Source organism: Varroa jacobsoni, unplaced genomic scaffold, assembly GCF_002532875.2.
Source record: "Varroa jacobsoni isolate VJ856 unplaced genomic scaffold, vjacob_1.0 scaffold_1131, whole genome shotgun sequence".
NCBI classification, from domain to species: Eukaryota; Metazoa; Arthropoda; class Arachnida; order Mesostigmata; family Varroidae; genus Varroa; species Varroa jacobsoni.
Genome location: NW_019214033.1, coordinates 27,531 through 52,351, shown reverse-complemented (window position 1 = coordinate 52,351; position 24,821 = coordinate 27,531). Strand labels below are relative to the sequence as shown.

General features: G+C 40.5%; 2 protein-coding genes across 3 annotated transcripts; one reads left to right on the top strand and one right to left on the bottom strand.

Annotated features, from left to right (window-relative positions):
- Nucleotides 1-4,615: 4,615 nt before the first annotated feature.
- On the top strand, nucleotides 4,616-12,191 carry LOC147752612 (uncharacterized). Of its 2 annotated transcripts, XM_086971149.1 has the most exons (6): nucleotides 4,616-4,956; nucleotides 7,201-7,266; nucleotides 7,651-7,740; nucleotides 10,261-10,468; nucleotides 11,293-11,542; nucleotides 12,060-12,191. In XM_086971149.1, exons 1-4 carry the CDS (start codon nucleotides 4,826-4,828, stop codon nucleotides 10,292-10,294), a joined length of 321 nt encoding a protein of 106 aa, XP_086827275.1. In that variant the 5' UTR covers nucleotides 4,616-4,825; the 3' UTR covers nucleotides 10,295-10,468; nucleotides 11,293-11,542; nucleotides 12,060-12,191. The 2 variants fall into 2 exon arrangements, with proteins under 2 accessions (XP_086827275.1, XP_086827274.1); XM_086971148.1 differs by having other exon boundaries at nucleotides 11,293-12,175.
- Nucleotides 12,192-15,247: 3,056 nt separating this feature from the next.
- On the bottom strand, nucleotides 15,248-24,519 carry LOC111266956 (uncharacterized). Its single transcript, XM_022844844.2, has 4 exons — nucleotides 23,921-24,519; nucleotides 19,766-19,860; nucleotides 18,517-18,958; nucleotides 15,248-15,400 (listed from the first exon to the last, which is right to left on the bottom strand). The coding sequence occupies exons 1-3, from the start codon at nucleotides 24,258-24,260 to the stop codon at nucleotides 18,815-18,817; spliced, it is 579 nt and encodes a 192-aa protein (XP_022700579.1). The 5' UTR covers nucleotides 24,261-24,519; the 3' UTR covers nucleotides 15,248-15,400; nucleotides 18,517-18,814.
- Nucleotides 24,520-24,821: the final 302 nt, after the last annotated feature.

Sequence of the window (24,821 nt, the reverse complement as noted above, 5' to 3'; positions counted from 1 at the left end):
CGATAATGGTTTCCGCTCCAATAAATAGGTTTAAATAAACGAAAAAAAAAAAAAGAAATGAGCTAATAATTTGTTATATGTCCTTATGCTCAAGCGGGGCCAGTGGCTAAGATCAATATCCTGTTATATTCTAGATAGGTTTACTTTAATTATATGCCTAGCAGACGGCGACTTTATCATTGTCATATTTGCCTTAGCTTGAAGGTAAGCAGAAAAGTTTTCGTTGAAATTTTTCGACCAGGGGGAATCGTCACGTTTTTGTTGATCGCTTGTGCCACAAAGCGGAATAACACGAAAACATGTACTCAGTAACGAGCCTTTCTAGCATTAGTTCTATCACTGCCTTAATGGGGATAGTTTGCTGCTTCGCAATAGCAGCCGGTCTATGAAAGGTTGAAATATGTTGAGCTGAGTCCTTCATGGCAACGCTGAAGTTCGGAACCCGATATCGTCCATATGGATTGATGCATATCGGACACAACATATAATACCCGTGAACGTTTTCTGCTAGCAAATTATGCTGAAGGACCCACTTCATTGGGACATCGGTCCTTCGTAGATCCAACAATTTCGCTATACCAAAGACCCCAAATGGTGCTTTCGTAAATTGAAAATCCCTAACAATGCGCTCCAATAAACGACGCGCTTTCCGATTCTTGACCTTCGAAAGCCACGAATGCAGGACATCTCGAGCTAGAGATTCAGATATGTACGATATAGCCTCCGAGTTGGTTTCAACTGTTGCGGTCCACGCCTCGATTCGAACACATTTAACCACTTCCTTCAACAGCTTCACTTGTAATGGATCTGGCGGTAGAGGTATGCGCTTGAGTCCCACCATCTCGGCCCCGTTATCAAACTTCAGTAAATCATTTAAACGTCTCCGAATCCGGAACGGAATACGCTTAACAGTGTCTGTCAGTGCAAACAATTTGATCCGCATATCTGCATATGTTACCTCTGGGCGGCATGGAGCACTCATTGGCAAAATATAGTTCCTGGTAGTAACATTTTCAACCATTATTATTATAATCAGCAAATTTTGTCCCACTCTGAGTCAAAAAGCTATATCTCAGGAAGCATTAGACTTAGATCCGCGTTTCTTCGAATGGTTTCGTAGCTGAATTCCCGGCCAGATAGCCCGATCTAGCATTCAAGCAGCACTGGATCTCAAAGAATAGCAACGCTAATAGATGGTCAACGCATCGATATGTCTATGATAGCTGACTTTGCTTTAGAATGGTGTTGTCATTGGCACAGGTTTTTTTTTCCTCTATAATTACTCTACACAGTTCACTTATACTTTTGTTGGCAGACTTTTTTTTTGTTGTTTTTAGTAGACAGCGATGTTAAAGCGAAGGAATAAAAAAGAGCATAGTTTTTTTTTCTAGTTTGTTCCGGGCATAGCTTCATCTCGTTACTACTTACTGATAGAAGCTATCCTTCCAAACAATAATTGGTTGATCCATTCAACCGGCTGGAGTGCTTCTAATACCAATAAATTAACTTTTTTTTTTTAAAAAAAATAAGACGGGAATTGGAAAATAGATATGGAATTTTCGCATAAACAACATATGGTGGAGTTAATTTATAATGATTATACGGTCAAACCGAATCATGTAAACGAATTGAGTAGGGACAAAGAGTGAGCCCATATAGGTTCTGATATACGGCTATATGCGCATCGCATAGCTTCCGTAACAATCTCCAGAGAGCTGAATATAGTGAGGCACATCCTACCGAGTGTCAGTTAGAAACAAGTACTTCTGACAATCTAACCAGCTTTACTAGGGTATTTCGACGGCTAGCTAGCTGTCCAATGCGCGACCATCGATCGAAGTTTCGGTTTTTTAGTATAATAGATTCTCGAACTTTTTAGAAAGTATCAGAGCATGGTATTTACTCGCGTACCAATGCATCCTATCGCTCTCGCTTTAAAATTGCAAGGTGTTATATGTATAATAAGCTTTATAATACACAGTCGAATGTAGCTCAGCTGTGCTTAACGGGCTGTTCATGCTAACAAATAGATATATTTTTAATAAATGTAGTACGAGGATCACAGTCAATAGAAAACTTTCCTTGCCGGATTGCTGGTCTGCGGCTACGGAACTTATCTATCCGGCAACACAATGTATGTAGACACAACAAAGTTGGTGGGAACTTCGAATCTGGCAACAGCTAGAGCTCGTGAACCCTGATTGGGAATTTCAGGGTTGGAAAGCCATAAGGTTCAGCTTAGTGCAGATAGCTCTTGTCATCTGCTTCTTGCATAAGATCCAATGTCTTGGGTTTCTACGATGAAAATTACTTTCCTAGGTCAAATAGTAACGCTATATTGTTGATAGATCCGCCAGTAATTACTTTCAGGATGTGGGACAACGTTCTGCTGGACTCTAGCAACTCGACAATTGCATGGCTTGATAAACGAGTATTGCTATGTGGGTTACACTCCGATTCATGTCATGCTTCGGATATTATCAAGCTTGATCCTTCATAGGAAATGACATAAAACCTTGTTTTTTCGATACGTTTTTTGAATCTCGAACATTCTATCTGCGAATAACAGTATATATGATTCAATTACTATTGTTTATGTAGAACTTCTGTCTCTATTTAATACTGTAGTTCACTAATTATGCTACTTGTATTGACTCAATGACCATGGAAAGCTTTGATGTGGCACCGTTGAATGAAACAGGCTTTGCCTTTTGGCTGAATGGCCACGAATTAAGTTCAAACAAATGAGCGTGAAATAGTGCTTTATGTTATCTGGCCTCACCCACAGACGGCACATATGAGTGACCACGTTATTCAAGCAACCGAATTCAATTGCCTCCATTTTTAACGCTCGCGCGCGTCTTCGGTCCTTCCATCTAACTTCACTCATCAGCTTATATCAGCCTTTTTTGCTTATAGAGGCTAGAAGGGATATGTAGTATTCGAAATTCGTACTGTGTTAGTTATTATTGATGTCCATAATTCTTATTGTTGTTAGATAGATAGATAGATAGATATCGTACTTTGACTGGCGGAAATTAACATGTTAGGTTTTCCGGTAGGCTGCAATGTAAATGGTAAAAAGATAACGTTTAGGATAATTATTTCGGCATCCGTTGAAATATTTAATGAGATAAACATAAAAGTTCTAGTTTTTTTTTTCAATATGTATGATTTGCTCAGGAAAGGGTTTCTGAAAATTGCTAGGCCTTTATAAGCGAACCTGATGAATTTTCATTTCATTCCTGGCGTTTATCTTATAATAGTAAATGCAGTCAGGGCAACGCTGTTCTTTTACCAGAGATTGAACCATGCCTCGCCTATCGTAATCGTATGATTCAGAGATGTTTTTTGTTTATTAAAGTTTCGCTAATTGCACGTCGATTACACCATACGCATTTTTAGCTAACCTCGACTAAGTTAAATAGGGGCTCATTTTTTGCTTTGCTTCCGCATATCCAGCTATCTGGGTTATGGCTCTATGCATGTAAAATACCTTCAGATTCCAAGCTCTGTTTTCATGAGAAGCCTTTTCGATTAAAGCAATGCGTTTTTGTCCTTCAGGTCTAGATACTTCGCCACCTCCTCGCTCGTTTTCAACACTCGCTGAATTTCTATCATTAAAATGTTTTCTTGTTTTTTCTTACATTGCTTTCGCTTAAAGTTTCTTGGTTTAATGTCTTTACCAATTTTCGATCAACTTACGTAGCACTGCAACTTTCAAGGAACAAAGTTTAACCAACTGAAAGTTGACATTCGAGACAAAAGTTTTTCTTTTAAGACTAGCTCGCTTAGAGGAAGCTCAACCAGTTTCCACACAACTGGAGATTTCACCAGGCCAGTTTCGTCTGCAGCCATTCAAGTCCGACGAATTTACTCGTAAAAGCCTAGTAATTCTTTTACTTTAATTTGATACAAAATAATGCTTATTTTCGGGTCAACTATGTGGGTTAAATAAAACAGCTAACGAGATTATATTCGCACTTTGTAGAGAGAGCGCAGGGAAATCTTCACCCACATGTTTACAGAAAGACGAAATTGTTTTTTTTTTAACAAAATATATTGTTTCTCTGCAAACAGAAAAACTTTGTTACAGATTATAATGTTACACCAAATACAAAAGGCCGTTACAGAATCACGAATACCGACTTTTCCCAGTAATTTTGGCTGATCCAAGCCCCCCAAGAACCTAACGAGACGATACTGAGGAAGCTTTCTCTTTACATTTCGCTTATTAGGTAATCTCATAGTCTTTACCACTAAACTCGTTTGTATTTACGGGTAATAAATAACTGTTCTATCAGCCATGCTGCATCGGTTCTTTGATGATGAAATAAACATCAGTTGCAAGAAACATCGAATAAATTCTCCATTCAGGCTATGCTTTTGTGTGTCACGGCGGTTAACGTTGCCCAACCTTAGAAACTACAACTGGACAGGTAATCCACCAGCGCATCAGGACACTTTCACAAGCATACGCAGATAGAGTAATCCTGATCACCCAATTGGCGCACCGTCCTGCAATGCACTCCGTCCTACTCACTGAGCTGAAAAAATGGCTGGAGTTATCATATCCAAGGCTTCTGGACATCGAAGTATGTTGGCCTATTAACTGCTCCAGCGCTCGATTGTAGAGTCCTGCTAGCACGTGACACTCTCAAGCCAAAATACTCGAGCGTTGACGGATCAACATTAGTGCTATTGCTTCATAAAGTCGACAATTGCGACAAGCCCTGGCAAGGGGCGCTTTCGCGTGCCTATTTCAAGCCTTGCAGACAACGAAGCGGTTTTATCGGGCTGCTATTCGGCTGGCCTGTTTTATACTATGAAAGATGTCTCGGAGCCTTATGAGGACGAGGAGTCAGAATCGGATTCGAAATCTGACACTAACTCCGACTCCGACACTGCATCCGAAAGCAAATTTCAGCCCGTTGAGGACCGTGTAAATGATCGTTTGTAAGTTCCGACTCCTTCAAAGGCCTTAACGCAGACAGTCATCAATTCATCGAATATAATTTACATTTTGTCCTAGATTCGATCTACTGTGGTGACGAGCAACGGAAGCGCGTTCTGAAACTATAGGCACAATTTTCGTACGTGATGGGGCCATGACGTCCACGGATATATGCGTCCATGTGCTCAATCACTCGGGTAAAAGTAGAGTTATAGGTGACGAACAAAGAGTAGTAGTACGCCTCTCAGGTGGGACCGACCAATTCGATTCGTTATAATACACAGTGGAAGCTCCAAAGGATCTCTGTGTGAGTGATGAGACCGCGATTGCAGTAGGCATGTTTGTGGTAATTATGACAACCCAATATGGTTTGCTGTCAATTGCGAACACGTTAGGCATACAAATACGGTGATATCTTAGAACGGCAGAATTGCTAGAACACGATTTTAAGCTAAAAGTGAAAAGATCTATCTACGATAATTATCAGGGAGGGCCATAGTGAGTTTCGATGAAAACTTCATCGAAATTGATTCCCGAAAAGTTTGCCAAAAAAAAAAAAGGTGTCTGTCCTATATTTGGTAGTAGCGGGTTATATCTTTCAGGGCGTAGGAAGGGAAAGTCTAATTTTTTTGTGTTTACGACAGACCAAACAGCAGTCAGCATCTAGTATACATCTCTTCAACAAGGCAAGACCGTGCAGAAATGATGAGGCTAGTTTAGACGTCGTCTGGATACCCTAAACATCAGTCCCGTAGTGTTTAATGTCGGCTGCGGTGCGGTGAAAGTACCTGTAAGCTGGCAACACTAGTCACCTCGTGATCGCAGGCGTTGATTCGGAGCCGTGGTCATTCTCCATTTGCTGCCGCTGAGCGCTATCTTGTGGTTTCCTTCTTGAGCCCATACCTTGCCAACACTCGAAGTAATGGAGTCGCTTTGAAAATATATTCAGTACTGCCACTTAAAGTACCGCCAATCTCGTTTCGCGGGCACAGCCTCAACGAGTTACCGCAGTAGATGTCTTGTGATTCCGAACGCGGAATCTACGCTAAAAATCGCATATGTGGGCTCACAATTTTTTGGACGATATTTTGCCTCTTTTAGAAAACAACAGACGAACATATCTGATTGGCCGCTTTTAGTGTCCATAATGAAATCGATACTGGGATAATAAACGATGCAGTTTTGCCATCTTCACTTTCTCTAGTAAATTTTTTTGTCAGCCTTGTTATGGGAACGATTAATGACAATTGTTTAATAAAAGGATTTGACGGCGGTTGTCTAATTAACGTTGGAATGACAAAAATAAAGGGAAAAATCAATCAATCCTACTTGTGCTCAGTAGCGACAGGCATTCGTTGAAAACACCCATTATTAAGACGACTGGATTTGTAACCACTTGCTATTAGTATAAATGGTCGTCCCTAATGTTACAAAACGTGCTAAATGGAAGTTAAAAACAGAGAAAGAAAATGTTTAGACATAGGAGAGATCTTGTTCGGTGAGATTGAAGTTGAATTTTGCACTGTGCCATAAGAGCATTTCGCTCAACACCAGCGCTGAAGGTCAGTGATTGTCGATTACGTTACAACGTCGTGTTACAACGCGGCCAAATCGACAGCCTGTTAATTCAATACACTAGACAGCCAATAGATAAACAGGCGAAATATCGAAAAATGGTAAATTTCTAAAGCAGCTAAAAACTCTCATGTTTACGTGAAGAAGTTGGATCCTCCGATCTGATGGGACACATCGAAGTAACGGACGTCACCAGCTTCATACTTAAGAACTGCTGGCTATGCAAGGAGTCAAATTGAGTGTAATCAGCTTTTTCATTTGAGAAAGACCCATCAAAACGTGCCTGGTTTGAAGAAAGAATGAAAAAAGACGCCGTATCTACTTGTTGTAGTAATACCCATTGATGCTTCGTAGGCGTCTTGGGAGTCCTTGGACAGAACAGTAGCCATGGCTACTGTGAATTGACAACCTATATTATTAGCCAGAGAAAAAAAAAAGGTTTCAATTATAATATGTGAGAGTGGCAAAAACGATGATGACTCCAGTACGAATATGTCCTGTACTTTCAAACAAGTCGCCTATCTCATTAGCGTTTGCTGCACCTCAACGCTGCGTACGTGCTGGCCGTTGCTTTTTTTTTTTTCGGTACCGAAACTGTTCAAACCGTAGCATTTACTCCACTTCTATAATGAATGCTATTATATTGTAACTATTTCCTTTCTCTTTTTCAGGATTATTAGATTAGCAGAAGTACCAGGGACCCTTCCACCTAACGTGGATACTATACCTAAACTTGAGTAGGTCATCGGCTCCTTCTCCAAATCGCATTGTTATGCCAAGCACAGCATTCGAGGTCTCGGATTCGATTAGGAGCTGAAACTCCAGTATTTTTCTGAATCAGAACTCTTTTCTGATGTCAGTTTATTACACAGCTATGTATAACTGGAGTGAATACCCATTTGAAGTAACGCGTATCGTTATCTAGCTGCCCAATTCCAGCTATAAGTCTAATTACTAGGTGAAAAGGGGGAGGATTGTTTCCCACCTGCATGTTTCACGCAACTTTATGGAAAAATTGCTCAAATTCTCACGTGAGAGTTGTAGTAGATGGATGTGGGGCGAACTATGATTTTTTTCTATGGTGAATGCAGGTACTCCTATGTGGGCTTAATCGTTTTCAGACCTCTTTCAACGTCATCTGTTGGGCCCAGCCGAATAAGCAAGATTGATTTTGAAATTCCACAACCTGAGAAATGTCCTGAAATAGTTTTGTAAGTATTACTAGTTATTTCATATTTTAGTAAGTTATAAATGTAAAATACTGTTCGTAATTAGACCAGCCATTGATAAGGAAGGCTGAAGTATTCACACATAAGATTTTAAAAGTAATTAATAATATCTTCTGTTCGCGTATTCGATGTGTGTTGTCATTTCCAACCCGAGATACGTTCCAATCAAGTTTTTTTTTTTTTGATTTCGACCATTCAACTGTCCTTTAGCACTAGAGCGTCATTCATTGACTGTCCAACGATATTAGTTAGCAGCGCCGCTTCAAATTAAGCAGTTTTTACGCAGAATGTTACAGCTGTTAGGTAACTTGCGCAACCGCATTGAGTTTAAAGCTTCAGGTTTTCAGAAGCCACGGTCGTGCCGCGTTGACAGACGACTGTGATCTGATCGGCAGTGCAGTGGTCTAGATGTTCGAACCCTTTGCTCGATCACTTTATGAATTACGAAAATTGTGCTGTGGCCGTCCTTCAAAAGAGACGCCCATACACACAAACCCAACCAATTCCGAACCCAGAAATGAGATTTTTTAAGATGGAAATGTTGAGCAAGTTTCGAATGATAGCTTTCCCTACCACGAAAAGCCATAGGCAGGGATAGAAAGAGCGCTTGAAAGAGATTTCATTATCATAGTTGTTTCTATGAACGCATGTCCATATATTGACCGAGACGCGCGTAGAATTTTACGATGTATTGCTTTAAGCTAAATGTTTACTTTCTATAGTTTATTTTCTCTTGTTTATCTCTAAGCAAGTTTTGTCTGATCGCTGTCGGTATGCCATTGCTGATTGCAGATCTCGAGAGCAGCAAAGTTAGGAACTTTGTTTAAAAAAGTTCACTTTTGAGAACTTCCTTCGCACGCGTTTTAGCGTGATTCTATTCATCTCGAAGCAAGCGTTCCAACGCAGTCTGCCTTGCATATGCCTTCACCCGTTACCAGACTATAAGGCACACATCCAAGTTTTGGGGGTCGAGTAGCCAAGCTTGGAAACCGCCCGTACCTGAATGTCCGTACGCAAAAGCACTTTTTAGCTCAAGGGGGAACGCCGGTTATCATACCAAGAAGAAAGAAGTTTTAAATACATCCGAACGTTGAAGCTGTGTATCAGGATATGCACGGATGGAGCGAACATGTGCGAAAAGAGGATAGTCGTTTTTATACTTTGTTCAGGTCGTCCGATATCATCGAAAGTTTGTTTAGCCAAAGCAATAATAAGCTTTAATTCAAGCGTTCAAGTTATATAGCGCCGTATAGCGCGTTCTTGCTGTTCAATCATGCCACCTACACAAATAGCCGAAGCCACTAGATATCCTATCCAGTATTGTATTAAATGGATTTCTGTTGCTGTCTGACCCTTGATCGGAAGTATTTCTCGTAGTGAACAACCTCGCCCCAAAAAAAAGCTAGGTCGTGACAATCCTTCGAATGCTTTCCATAACATTAACCTCATCGGGGAGCGTGCATTCGTCTATGGCTGGCTATGCGTTTTCAGTCTGAATTCTTCTGTATTAACAGTCCGTATGCATTGGGAGTGCACTTCACAAAAGTTAGTAACATAACCCTAATCCAAGTTGGGTAACCGGAGGTTTCAAATAGCGGGAGAGAAATGGCAAACATCAGCCGCGAAATGTTCTACGCCATAAAAGCGTGATTTATCTTAGAGGTGTCTTCGAACCTCATTTGACCTACGAACTAACGTCTTTTGCTCTTTGTTGGTGTTGTGAATTAAAACGATTGTTCCAAATTAGCTTAATAAACGTTTGTACGTAACTATCGAGCAGAGCAATTTCTGAGAAGAAAAGAAATCAACAAACGACGTTCTGGGCAAGACTTGAGCGCAGTACACGGCATCCGTCGATGAATAGCTATGATCCTATGTTAGTTTTTAATAAAATCAAATGGAATTAGTTTTTAACCAATAGCAAAAAGGCGGGCTTTAACGTTCACTAGGTAAGCCGTGATCGTTATCTCCTATACCTGCACCTGAACAAAAAGTTTAGCCTATCGGTGACCTAATGATAACAAAGCCTTTACTTGTACTAGTCCTGTGTTCTTTTTCTAGCAATATATATAGCCGTCGATATTTGTTTGAAGGCAAAACTTTTCGTTCTCTGATTGTTCGCGATTTTTTTAATCGTGGAATTAGATAAAACGACACTTTAAATGTCGTACGTACTCTGCATACACTGCGGGCGTCATTCTCTGTCTACCAGCATGGACTGCTGCACAGTAATATTTTTCTTAACAAACGCCCTGAAATGACCTGCAGTTCGTATCATATCTCCAACGCTAAGACATAGACGACTAATTATTTGCTGTATGAATTTAGTTAACTTGGCATTACCTAGTAACATACTGGTGAGCCAAAAAAAAAGGGTTCAGTTGAGGTGTTGAGTTGGCAAGGGCCTGAACACAGTGATGTTGCTTCGTGATGCGACGTATCGAAGTTAACGTCCTTGAACAGAAATACGAATTACCAAAATCAATAGCAGATTTCCTTCAGACCCAAAGGCCGACCGGATAGTGATCGAGGTTGATGACACACCAGTTGTTTCGGATGACAGTTCCGGCATCTCGGATCTTCAGCCCATCTACATAACCGAAGGACTCACTCTAACTGTCCCTAATAAACAGAAAACATTTGTGACTACTCATATTCCGCGCCAGCGGCCGTCGCCGAAAATGAAGAAGGGTTCAACAAATGTTCAGCGGTAAGTAAAATTTACAGAATAAAATTCTCGATGATTGTTGTTAGCATTACTTAGTAACATCGATGAACTGTAGTAGAAACAAACAATGCAGCATAATTAAAATCAATAACTAGAATAGGCGAATCACATGATTCGAGCCGGTTACCTCTGGAGGATCATGATGCCCCTGCGCAAACTTAGCATGGATATAAGAAAGCATTATATTTGAAATAATAATATATCGTCATTATTATATGTGAGTATTAGGCCGACCCATTTCTAGCTGCAAACATCGGCTAGAAACAATGGCATTGTACTTTAACGGAACTTATCCAGTGGATTTTGCAAAGCGCGACTGTATGCGCGGTTGAAATTGTGTTCTGTGAGAAGAATTTTCTATTATGTATAATCGTTTCTTGGATATGTTTAGTGTCTTGCCAATTGCAATGAATGAGCACGAACTGCAACGGTTTCATCGGTAAAGTTTTTAAAAGATCAGTGTGAGGTGATACCTTCACACCCAATTGCGTAGCTTACAAAAGTAAAATCGTCTAAGTTATCAATGACGTTCGCTACGGTGATAATCTGCTTTATATTATTAATACGTATGTTATGTTGCTATGTCCTATTGGAGTTGTTTGACTTACCAGATGTGCGCACTTCATGGCGTCACACGCTTCTACTGCGAACTGGAGTTTTTTAGAAGCTATGCTCGCCATAAGGATAGGACAACACTAGAGGTTAGCGCATCCGAAACCTATGGCCCACTTTGCTTTCGTAAAGAGATGCCGATTTCTCGCAAACTAACTAAATCGTGTGTGTCATTTTGCCTATTTTATTTAAAGGTCTCGCAAGAAAATCTACATCTCGATTGCCGTTATAGTGGTTGTCATTATAGCTATAATGTTATTTCTTCTAATCAGAAACAAGCTGATGGCAAAAAGTTTGACAACTCCAGGCTAGGAAACCTCGGCCTACAGAACACGTAGGTGCTCGTAAGAACGGACGACGACAATGGCACGTTGATTATGACCCACAATGTTTCCATAATCAGTAATGAACTTAAGAAGAAAAACGTGAAAAATACGGTACGAGGTGCGTGTTCATTTATATGGCTATCAAGAGCGTTTTTGTCTGTATTTAATTTACACAAACTTTATATAGTTATTATAGAACATAGAAAAGCCACTTCGAGAAAAGAGAATTTATAGGGTGACAAGATGACTGATGTCTGTTCGTTACCTAGCGACGTGTCTAACAACTAGTGATGAAAACGAATCTGAGCGATTTACTCGTTCATTTTCTCTATATTGGGAGCGTGTCCTCCAGCTAGAAGACGTATAGCTACAAAAGGCAATACAGTACGAAAAATACGACACGCCACACGACGTGTCAGTGCTCTAACAGACGTGTTATCGACTCAAGTGTTTGCCATTGATATCCTTCGGGTCTCCATCTGGAGTCACAGTAAGATACATCTTCATCAGCCTTTGGCAACCACCTAATTTTATGTAGCCTCAGCCGTTGAAAAGTGGCCGGGTGTCTTACAATGCAATACTGACTCCCCTGTAAATAATTATTGCGAATTTGTTGTTTCTGATCTCTCTTCTAGTACACTGAGAATGGGTCGGTTCCTTAAAAATATGCAGAACAAAAGGATGCGATGGATCTCGTGATATTCGTGTTTTATGCTACATCAAAGGTTTCAACAATTCTGTTCTGTGTCCAGACGTACTCCCCAAAGCAAATTCTGCCAATCATTCAGTATGATTTCGGCACTAGGAAGACCGAAGTAATTCTCACGGTGTCCGATTCTGACCCATTAGGACAAAAGTGCATCGTGGTGACTTGGCATAAAAATGATCGCAGTGGAAATTTTCCGTTTAGCATTTTATTCTTCCGACCCTTTGCCTACCTATCATTACCGGTACACGGAGTAGATCACGCGATAATTTTTAAATTCGATTTGTAATTGTCTAATTAATAGTTATAAAAAAAATAAACGACTTGTCTGTGACTTATCCCAAATCGGTTACACAACTACGTAGAGATATGGATATAGATATGATAGGCTCGATAATTATTCTAAAATTGTCTAAGAGGCATCTACAATTGGTATATTTTTATAAGCTTACCAATCTTAAGATAAGCTCAAGATATGCAGATCTGTACGCGAGTCAAATACGGCCGCCATGAGAAAACGGTTCGTCTATTGCCCACTGTACATCCTGTGATTCACTATAGCAGCGAAGACCGCCGGGTGTCGACTACCGTCAGAAAATACATATAATAATCACTGCGCACAATTTCACTTGGGGGTTCGACCAGATCCATGTGTGAAATGCAAAACTTCCTTTGTTAGCTAGCGGTATGGCAGTTCGCATAATTATTTCGGCCAAAATGAACTAAACTATGAACGAAAGACGTAGCCACAGAACCTCAACGCTCGAACATTAATATCTGCCCATAAAATATAGGAATAAGACGCCACCAAAGAACGATTACGGCAATCGTTTATTTATCGACCGCTTGTCATTGAGCAAAGGGAGTGCTGGAGGATACAGGGCACAAGCATGGGCTTGATAAACGAGACTGCCTCATCTAGCTATAAGCCCGAAAAGGCCCACTCTTTACGACAATGCCTCGCTCCGGTCCGCCCGGCCGATCAGAACAAAAGGTTTTTGATCTCGGATCACGGATGCCTGAAGTTTTAACTTCCAACTCAAAAAAAAGCCTCTTGAGTGCCTGTCAGCACCAGATTTCTACTCAGTAACATTATATATTCACAATATTATTTTGTATTCAACTCGTATATACACTTGACAAAAATGTAAAGAAATAAAGATGGTAACGGTCGGGTCCAGTAAAAAAGAGGAAAATTCGCTGCGGATAACGTTCCGATATTAATCACTGCGAGTGGACAACCACTCGCCGTTCAACGGGATCTAACATCTTTCATAAAACATATTCATTAGTCGAAAGTGTAGAACAAACTCTGGGTCGACGCTATCCGACGCGCGAAATCATCCTGCACTTCGAGACAAGACGAAGCTGGAAACATCTCAAAATTCGCCCAAGTAAGAACATCCAGACTCCTGAGCGACATCTGACTGTCCGCAAGGCACTATCCTAGAACGCATCCTATATACAAATTCATTCAGTTACTTAGGTTCTGATCGATAATTATGCTCTAAACCTAGGATAAGATAAATTACTTGGTTCTCATAATGGAGTACCGCTGAACATCGCAAATTAACTTTCCTACAACGAATCAACAGGTTAAACATTATGGTCCCGTTCTTTTCCATTTACCGTAGTTATTAGCCCCTCTAATCAATGCACCAACACGTACGTCGCTGCTTGCGAATCTTGTACAAGTCATAGTGCGGAGTTCCCTTTCGAATGAAGTTTGGTCACTCAACAATTCGTAAGCAAAATTTTAACCCATGCGAGTAGGGTGGAAGTTGTATAATTATGTCAAAAAAAAATTTGCTCTTTCAATAATAAGTTATAGTGCTTTGTTCAATCTGATACGGTAAGTACGATTCCTACGAGAAATCCCTATAGCCGACCGGAATCGGTATGTTGATATCAATGGCTTTTTTTCTTTCTCAGTTCGATGAAGTCTGGCGTCCGCAAACTTAGCTTCTAGGGCTTACATTTGATTTACTGAGGGTTATGATAGGGTAAGCAGTACGTGTGGCCGGCTACAACAGAAGCTGCCTGACTCAAGTAGAAAGATGATATTTGTTAAAAAAAACCTAGATGCTTTCCAAACAGATTTGTTGTCGGGGCTCTGGACGGAAGGGCCTATAACACGGACAGCATAAATAATCACTTGCCTTATGAATAAAATCGCTAAGACGGCTTAGTGAGCAACGAGTGACGAGGTAGTACTGCACAGCGCAGCAGCTTTAGAGGAAACCCTCCTGTATATCATGGGCGATGTTGATGTTGGCCTATTCACTGAATAGTTAGCGCTATCATTGATTCAGGAAAAACAATAACCTGTAAAACTGTAAGCTTTGTAATCTGGCTGAATGTAAATCTTCGAAAGGCTGGTATTGTGGTCGAAAGTACGATGCACGTGGACCTAATATCTAGGAAAACTATTGTGGTTCTGGAAAGCATGAAAGCTCTATACAAAACCGTAAGCGAAGGAAAATATGCAAGATTAGATCTAGAGTATAGTGAGGCACTCAACGAGGAATGTGTATGCGTGTCCACTGAGTGCAGCGGTAACGTGTTCGAGGGTCCGCGCATTTAGCGAAAACAGGTCAAGTGTTGTAGCTCCGTGGCTACTATAGGAGATACACTGAATCAAGAAGGCTAGGGCAGGGTGTGGTTCTTGTACTGCTGCAGTAAATAGATAGTACAGTTGGCATGGTCTCCACTGTGTATGAAATGAATGCATAGTGACAAATGCAGGGAAGTAGCATGCGGAGCATGTAATAGTGCCCATTGATGCCAGGAAGGACTCTGTGGTACGACGGAATCGATATGTCTGAAGCATCGTAAACATCTGTCATCTAGAGTCTAGGATGAAACAAGGGATACTGTGCCGGAACGCTCACACATCGATCACAAACGACAGTCAGAAATGGTTACGAATCGTTCTTGCTCAGCGCATTCCCGAACGTCGAAGGAAAATAACAATTCTAAAAAGCAGGCCATCTTACCTCCCATGCAGTTAGCTTGTGGTAATGAAGATACTGTGCGAATGCTGCGGAACTACAGTGTAGCCCTGAAATGGGCCATCAATGCTACATTTTGCCTAGACTAATACAAATACGAGAGCTGTCTGATGAAAGCAATTACGTTATTTATTAAGCAGATTATCATTACAATCAACCAATTATTGTATGGTTGTGTTGATAGCTGTAGATGGTGATGGCACCGTATTGAATGGCTCCTTGATGGATTTTGTCAACAACGGTAAGATAGATGGATTATCTGAAAGGGTCAGTAAACTAAGTTTTAACGACGAAGATCGACGATAAGAAGAAAAAAAAAGAAAGCAAAATTACGAGTCTTCGCTTTTCTAACTGATGCATATAAAGTAGAAAACAAGTATAAGCCACATAAATCGGTGTATGCTGTTCAGAATACGTGTTTATGGCAAACATAAATTTATGCGATTTCGCCATCTACACGAAAAAACCCGCTTCGTATTCCAGCTGGGATCTGCGCCGGTGGGCCACGGCGCGGCCGGTAAATTTGCCTGTCTGCTGAGGTCGCCCTTTTACTGTTAGGTCAAGTGTTATTCTTAAACAGAGAAGGAAATATAAGCTTCTTGGTTACCCCCTTTTGCAAGTACCCTAATTGATCTACTCAAATGTAGCACTCAACTGAAACATCTGCCAATTATTAATTAAAATCAATGGACTGATCGTTGAAGAGGTAACTAAGTACCTTCTAGAGACTTCCGTTAAGTGTGGCATATTCTATTAGCATTAGTACTACTTTAACATCCGATAATAATTTCGAGTTCAGAGTGTCTCAAAGAAAACAGCTTCACGGCTATCATAGCTAACTTGTCCTTGGACGAACAACTTAAACGATACTTTTTTTATTTTCTATTATTATTTGTATTACCGCTTGTTGTTAATAAAAAAAAATAATAATTTGTTTCGAATCCATGGGTATGATGGGAAAAGAAGTATTGTAATTGTCGAAAGGCTGTCTGCTCAGCTCAATAATAATAATATACGTTTATAAATATATATCTATCTCAATAATAAAAAAGCGAGTACTTGCATTTTTACTGTAACATAAAAGTAAAGTACTGGGAAAAATAACTACAGACTATAGGCTAAATGAAGCAAAGGATATCATCGAAACGATAGCACTATGCAACAGAATTACTTATGTTTAGATTCAGAGATCATCAAAGGACGACACGGGAATTTAAAGCACAGATGGTACTTTAAGCTTGGTACTGCTAATTTTCGAATTAAAAATCTACCCTGGTAAAAGTATATCACACTAGAAAGACGACCTCATGTCCCACTTTATGGTGTCGGACTAAGTGGTAACCAATTGTCCACCGGAGGAAAGTTTTCCAATCTTCTAGGTTTGCGTTACCTTAGCTTAGAAAATAACAAAAAAAAAAAAAAAAAAACATTTCGCGGCCTAACAAACACAAATAGGAGAACAGAAGCCCGCTAACATTCAAACCGACGGCCGACAAACGTAAAGAACCTGACAGGAGGACAAAGTATGGATATTGAAGGCAATGTAATTGTAGTAGGAATGTAAAAATAACATTAAATATAATATATGGCATATCTAAGTGATTAGAGAATACAAGACAGATGATTTTTAAGGCATCTTCTGCCTGCTGCATTGGAGTAGCTAAAGCTGCCACTCAACTTGATGCTCTATTCCAATAGAATCGACAGAGTCGAACTCAATCATCGTCTATTAGCGATATGAAATACTGAATTTAGTCAGAAGAACTGGGTGCTCTAGTGGTGCTTTTTAAACACACCCCGACCCAGCAGGCACTTTTTATACGATGATGTAGTATTCGTGGAACTCTCTCTGAGCTGATAAAAGCACCGTGAGAGTACTGTTATTTCCATAAACCGAAGGCCAAGTAAAGATTCGATATTATCGAGAACAAAGCCGATGGTATCGCATGTTTAGCAGAATTGGAATTAGCCAACGATAGAACAGAACTAACAGAGCCCCCTTGCCGGCCTCGCAAAAATCAGCATTCTCATAACAGAGGCCTCTTCGAACAGTTCACCGAAACATTACAAACAAAAACATATTGTACTAAAGTGTGATATAGTTTTCTGTAGTTGCTTCGTGGTGTCCATGGAGTAGGAGCAGATGTTCCGTTGAGACCGTACTGGGTCGCGTGCGGTAAGAAACGCCTATGCAATTAGAGCTTCACTGGGTTATTCAACTAGCATACGACGCTATAAAGCGCTACTACAACATGATTTTTTTAATGATACTTATCAAAGTATAAAATAACACAGGTAGTCGATGGGAGCATAGCATCTCTGCGCACAGCAGGTTAGAATACCCAGTATTTGCCCTGATATCATTCGCAAGTGGTCAAGGACGCTGTCAGGCCATTGGAATAGGCGGATACGAGGTCCGATTTCGACCTCACACGCCACGCGTCAGATGCACACAAACACTTATCTGCAGAGGTTACATTAACACACATACAAAATCTAGGCACACGAAACACACAACAGGCAAAGTGAGAGAGAGAGAAAGAGATATATATGAAGCAATCCTTTGTGAGAGGAGACTGATTTGCAAAGGAAAAGGTTTTTGTGGAAGATGCAATAGCAAAAGAGTTGGCCATCGGTAATTGCAGTCAGGGAACGATAGTTGCGGACCAACGTGAATGAATTGCTAGCGTTCCGGTTTGGAAACCTCCGAATTCCTACATGTTTTACTTATAGTGTAAAATCCTAGCGTCTATAGACAGCCACACGCACACGTTGTCTGGGTGGCCAAATGCGGCTCTAAATATGTAACAACAATTCTTCACTCATTACGTTTCAAAATATAGGCGCGATTGTTAACGAGTTTCATAAAATTTGCCTTTCTATCTAAATACTTGACCTTTTAGAGATACCATATGATATAAGACCACTTATTGAAAATTCAACACTAATTCAATGGATTGAAAAGCTAAGTCGGGCATGAATTGCCGATAGAGTTCGGTAGCCGTGGGTGTGGCTCATGTGAGGCGCCTACTGAAGTCCGTATACGATGAAGGATTGACTCATTTCTATAATCACGCCCCTGTTCATACAAACTTAATACGTAGCTCCAGTTGATTACACTTATTTTAGATTCGAATAGACCTAATGCACTGTCGATACAGTTTGTATATAGAAATTATAACTAAACAAAGTAGCTAACAGCCTCTGCCCCTTACAAAAGTATACATAACACCGACAACTGTATATGACAAAAATATGTAAATACATACAACTATCTATTAACGTTGTGTTAATTGTTTCTGGGTTCCGAACAAGCTGAAATACTCTTGCCCCACAGCGTTCATTTGACACAATATCCTTCAACTAAAAACTTACGCAATAGTTTATGGCCCTGCGACAACCTAGTACGCCTGGCCTAACTGCGAACAACCACTCTGGCGACCTCGGACCGCGGAGGGCTACTGCACCAACACACAGCGTCGCCGTCGATTTGCCGCAGTTTGACAGTAGCGAAAAGTATGAAAATTGTTTGGCGGCACCTAAAGAGACGGGCCCAAAAATTGGGTTTTTTTTTTCCTACGACGGTGTATTGGTGGCATATCGTGTAACATACAGCCCTACTTGTCGGGGGTCAGAGGTGGTCTCGGGGGGTACTTTTATCAGACGGACACTCCTATAGCCGTGCCGCGATATTGCACAAGGATACCGAGACGAAGCTGATGACTCCTATCAGTAACCAATGCGCGGTCCAACTTGAGGAGGTTAATTTTGATAAGGCTGAGTTGCAACCGTTTTCGTCGCAGGTCGAAATACACCCCTGAAATCATTGAGGTTTATTAAATGCGTAACCGGATTGTGCAGTTAAATTTCAACAATAAGTACATGTGTGAATTCAGCTAACATACTAAATAAAAAGGGGAAAAAAAAACGATCAAGTTGAAAAGCTGTACAATTATACCACGGTCGCACTAACTTTATTCGAACCACAAAATACGTTAGACTTATACCTACAAGTAAGATACACAATGTGTACAATATATTTACTAATTCAATGTCGTTCATCTATTTTTTATTCTTATCATATCAATGCATAAGCGGACAATGGCCCTCTACAGGTATCTTTACGAAATTATAAATGAAGGTTCTAGTTAGAACCTCTCCATAGCTCTATTTTGCATATTCATCAAGAAACGGTCCCCGGACGAAGGACAAGGCGAATATGTAATGTCTGATGCGAGTTTCAGGACTCCACAGACCAGTAGTGTCATGCAGAGGTCAGCTATCAGACATTCTAGTACCTAGAGACTTTTGATAGAAACGAGCCTTGAAATCCAGCGACTTTCGTCTGACAAAGCGTACGCTTTAAGATTTAGATAGAAATGTTGCGAAACGTTATTTCTGAAGCTAACCCAACGATTTGCTCTAAAATCGGTCTTTTTACTTCTATCGATTGAGTCTGTTCACTGGACGTTACTCCAATATGCCTAAATTTAGCTCATTTAAATTTTGCAAATTAGGGTAACCATATTCGACTTGCAAGAATGCAAAAGGCCCGTTTAAATCGAACCATAAAATACGCTGGACGCTTTAGATTTGGATGTCTACCTGCGAGTGCCTGACTTACCTGCATATACTCGTTTTGATAACGAAACATGCCGCATGAGTTGTCCATGCTTTCTAATGAACATACTCGAATAGTAAGCTCGATATTTCCTTGCACTGCAACCAAGAGATAAACGGCCAACAAACACAACAAGAGATAGAGAAATTGGTGTTTCCTATTTCCTATCACCTGTAGGCCTATGGTTAGATAACCTGAATAAGGTAGATCTACGTATTTACAATGTTTCACATGCTTGAAGGCAATCCTGAACGTAATTGTGGGTTCACCTGAAACATTTCTCGCTTCTCGTTTGCCCTAGAAGTTTTTTTTTTTTCACTCAAGTAAAAACCCGGCGCATTATTTAAATCTTCGCGGCTGATTATGCATTCGGCGTTATTCTGTACAACCTTCTTTCGTCTCGTTTTCGGTTTATCTATTTCTTCTCGACACTAGAATTTTCTGTTCTAATGTTGAAGAGCTTGTTGCTACTTTTAGCTTTGATACGTCTGGATTTTTTACGCTGAGATTTTTTTTGTTTATATTCTATTTTCTTTTTCTATTTCTATATGTTTTATACTCTATACGCTAGCGTTTCTGCAAGCGATTATGGCTTGCAGTGTGTAATAACTTCATCGCGTTTACGATTAGATATGTAAGAAAAGGCGATTTCGGAGAATTTCATTGAATTGTATGATTCTGTGATACTAATGGGTTATTTCGGTGTTTTATTTCGCACCCAGCGTGTGCTGGGTTGGCAAATGTTTACATCGCTCTCATTAATGTATGTAAGACCATGATAAACTGAGGTCATCGTCTCGTCGCAGGGTATGGAACCGACGCCGTCGCGATCTATGGCCACACGCTATAGTCAAAGGGCTTTCAAAGCAAAAGAAAGCCAGAGAAGTCCATAAAAAATAGATGTGTTTGCTACTACCACAGGAAAGGTACCCCATTTATATATCTTCACCGTCCCACAGAAGCCACAATAAACGGGCTAACAGAAAAGTGGTCTTTTTTTCACATTGATAATGAACTTGAAGTTGGGGATATTTCGATTTCTTTGACCATTTGTTGAATCAAGTTGAGTTAAAACACTTGTAGCATTCACTAGTTCTCATACTACTCAGCTAGTTACATAAGCTTACCGACATACAGAAGGAACAAGGCAGGAATTGTTTCCGAAATTCGGTTACTGCAAATCCGTAACGGAACGTCCTCTTTTGCGGTGATTTTACAGAATAGAATTGTACTCGCGCTCCGTAAGCCTAAAAAACTATACATTTTGAGAAGTTTCTTTACTTTCGTTTCATTACTATATCTTTTCAGAAGAGCATTCTATGATAGACCCATACATTTGGAAATCATCATTAAGGCTTATCGTAAACGTATTTCATAATAAATAATGGCGCTTATACTGGCCTCCAATCAACAAGTGGAGATCAGTAGAGGTCATTAAAAAACAATTTTGACTTAGACCGGGAAAACTGCGACTAGTGGTCGGCGAGCAATCAACGATGCCCAATACACAAAGTGAAGCTCTTATCAAATTTGATCGAATTTAACGCGGTGATAACTATATTGACGGAACCAGTGATCGGCAGACAAAACAAATCAGACGCAAATATGACATCGCCGTTTTTTACCATTATTGATTGATCTATAAAGTCGTAGTATATTTGTATGCCTTCGTTAAGAATACGGCATAATTTTAACCTATACAGAAGGCCAAGTTTATTAAAGCTGTTAAGTTTACCAAAATTATTTCTTTTTATAACTAGGATATTTTTAATAGTCGACGCGAGCTATCGATTTAGATTTCTGATAGCGAACTACTGCAACGGCTACTTGGGGACATTGGCATAAATCACAGTGGTTCATCATTGAGTCGATGAAGCCCCGCAAACCTAACAAAGTCCTGTTTCGAAAAACGATCTAACAGTAACGACGGCATTGCACGCCACGATAGCGTTGAATGCCTTCAATTATTAATCTGCTTTGCCACAAACTAGCTTCAGGCTCGGATAACTGTTTGGTGCAATTCGCTTGGAAATTGCCCCAATCTGATATGAACCTGTCATAGGTTTAATACTATTAGTATCATCCAATTTAGACAAGTATCATTGCCGCTTTACAAGAACAAGGGACATAAACGTACCTCCTTTACGTTTAAGCGCTTGCGTCAAAGACAAGTCCACTTCTCCACTCAATTCAGTATGATCTAGCCACTACCACCATTTCCCATAGAGAACTGAAGCGTCGCTTACTTAGAGCGCCGATGAATTTCGGGCTCGTCTCGGACCCCCCGCCCTTCTGGAAGCCTTACACTTCGGCTGATAATTAATAGGTAACAATATATTTATTAAGCATTCGTGATACTTGGGCGAGGTTAACGTAAAAACAGTTGAACAACAACTGTGTGAAACTGAAAAAGTTTTCGCCTGCGCGTACGATCGTTCTAAATAAAATTAACAAGTTGCGCTCAACAACACAACAGCGAATTTTTTCACGATGTAAATGCCTGTTCAGATCGAGGATTTTAATCAGAGTTCTCGTCTTGGAATTTTGGTGAAGTTACCGGAACCTTCGTCTATTACTTTATTGTTCTCATGTAAAGCAAGCATCGACGAAAATATATATATATGGGGGAAGATAAATTTATTTAATTTTCTACAACGATTATAATATTAAAATTGGAGACTTTCAATAGAATTGGCTTGATTTTAACATTAATTCACAGAGTCCGAGGGTAAATAAACATAAAGACACAGACTTTTGATAGATCTTACTCTTTGTTCGTTGTTTGTCTTTTGTTGTTGTTAAGCTTGAGAAAGGTATATTACTCCCAACCAAGTGGGTCTAAGCACACATTTTAACTTATTTTGTCTCTTTTGACAACAATCCTTTTTGTCAAAAGGCTGATCTATAAAGCTTACTTACATCATTTACACATCTAGATATTTTCTACGACAGCTGAAGACTTTAGTCTGCAAGTTGATGATATTGAAATTAACATGTTCTTCAGTTCTTGGTCGAAGGTCGGTATTTGCTTCCATGTCGCTTCGACCTCAGAAGGGGCGACGTTCGTCTGTCACGAAATTTTTCAGACAGAGAAAGCTGTTCATTTTAAGTTAATTCGACGCAACACGAAAGTAACATCGACGCATATGGACGACCGTTCCTTCATTTTTTTTCATTCCCCTTTAGCTTTTAACCTCTTTAAATTAAAACCTCGTTTGATTTTAAACACAAACGCAGAACTTCAGCTTCACTTTTCCTAGAAATTATACAAATTGAAATTGTACTCGGTATTGACGTTAATCATTTTTGAAATACTGATTGAATACGATCGGCTATAGTTGCACTCACGTAAACAAGCCGTCAGCAAAACGGTAGCTTAGCAGTGTTTGCCCCTCAGTCTACCCCATTACATTAGTTAAAATAAAACGCTTCTATACATTACATGCCCAATGCAGGAACATAGACAACCCTCGACGTTCGTTTATTAGCAGCAATTAAGTTGTTAATTATAAATATTTTCTACTGAAAGACCCCATCTTTAAAAGGTGGTGTAAAAAGTACGCACTGCGATTAAGTCTCCCGTACGACCCAAGTTATAAATGGTTCCGGATTAACAAAGCGGAAGGTGTAACGAAACAGGGTCATAATTTCCCATAGAAGTCATTGCCACTACAATGCATTAACTGGCACTCGAATACTTCCCACTAGAGAACCGGCTTCCCAAAAGTAGTTTTTCTTCGGAGGCTGAGAGCAAATGCATTATGCAGAAGTAAAACAACGTTCTTAGCCACGGAACTTAGGAAACCTGCAGTACGAACAGAGTACTCTAAAACTGTCCGACGAACACCTGGACGATGTCATCAAGATACAAACCTATTAGGACTTAACTTTACAAATTACAGAGGTAGTTTTATATTTGTGTGCACTTCTCATTCAGTACACATGTATACGATCAGCTGAATAGAAACAAGGCTGGGGTGCAATTTTCTGTGGTCTCAGTCACGAAAATTATTTGTTTGACATTACTGCACACTAACAGCCTCCAGGTGTTCCTCTCCATTTTCCGTTAACTACTCGTATTAACGATTTTGTTCTAATGTACACAGATCCAGATTTACCATTTTAGTATCTCCTTACACAGCGGTGTATATTACCCACCTGAAAATCCATTGAGTTTCACACAGTACTGGGCGGGAAAGACCCCAATGTGCCCCTCTTTAGGTACCATACAGTTGCTTACGTAATGTGCGTCCGTTGGATGGAATGGGTCATGACAGCCTGCGTTTGAGCGATTCAACGATGTACACGTGAAGCAGTCGATGGCACTTGCTGGCTCCGCAAACAATAGCAATGCTAACGTTGCACCCAGGGATCCAAGGACGACAGCCACCGAAGACACGGCGTTCAGGCCTTTGGAAAGTGATCTCAATATGCTCATCGGGCACTCCACACGGCTAGTGCTACTACTGTTGTCGCACCTCGGAGCTCTTTTCGCCATTGGGCACTAAAGCAAAGGACTGCCGACTAGCTGGGCCAGCCTTGAAGGATCTGGAGCTCGGCAGCTTTAATTCGATTCTCAGGCTAAGCGTATTCGATAATCTGTCAGGCTACGACGATGGCTCTATGCAAGCTTTATAATGGAAGCCGGACCTGCAACATGGCAGACCGATGCAACTCTCTACACACAACACCTGAACTCCCTCGGCTTACTCTTAGTGGCGGCGGGAGCGAAAAAAGTCAAAGCCAGAGGAGCAGGAGAAGGCTTGTGAAATGGGAAAGAGTCAGCAGTCGGGGGTTCCGCAAAGTGGAATCGGCTCTTTGCCTCGTGGACATGAAAGAAAGGGCAAACGAGGACAACATACATGCAGAAACGCAAGAACTATATACACACATTCGGCGAGGGCGCGGGCGTGCACCCATACAGGCACACATACATAGCGGTAAGTTACGCACATCCTCGCCTAAAGAAATAGATAAGCAGACTTTTGCCCTCAGCAAGGCCCTGCTGTACTACGACATTGCTACGGCTGTAGCAACAGGCAGGCGTCGAAGCGAAGGG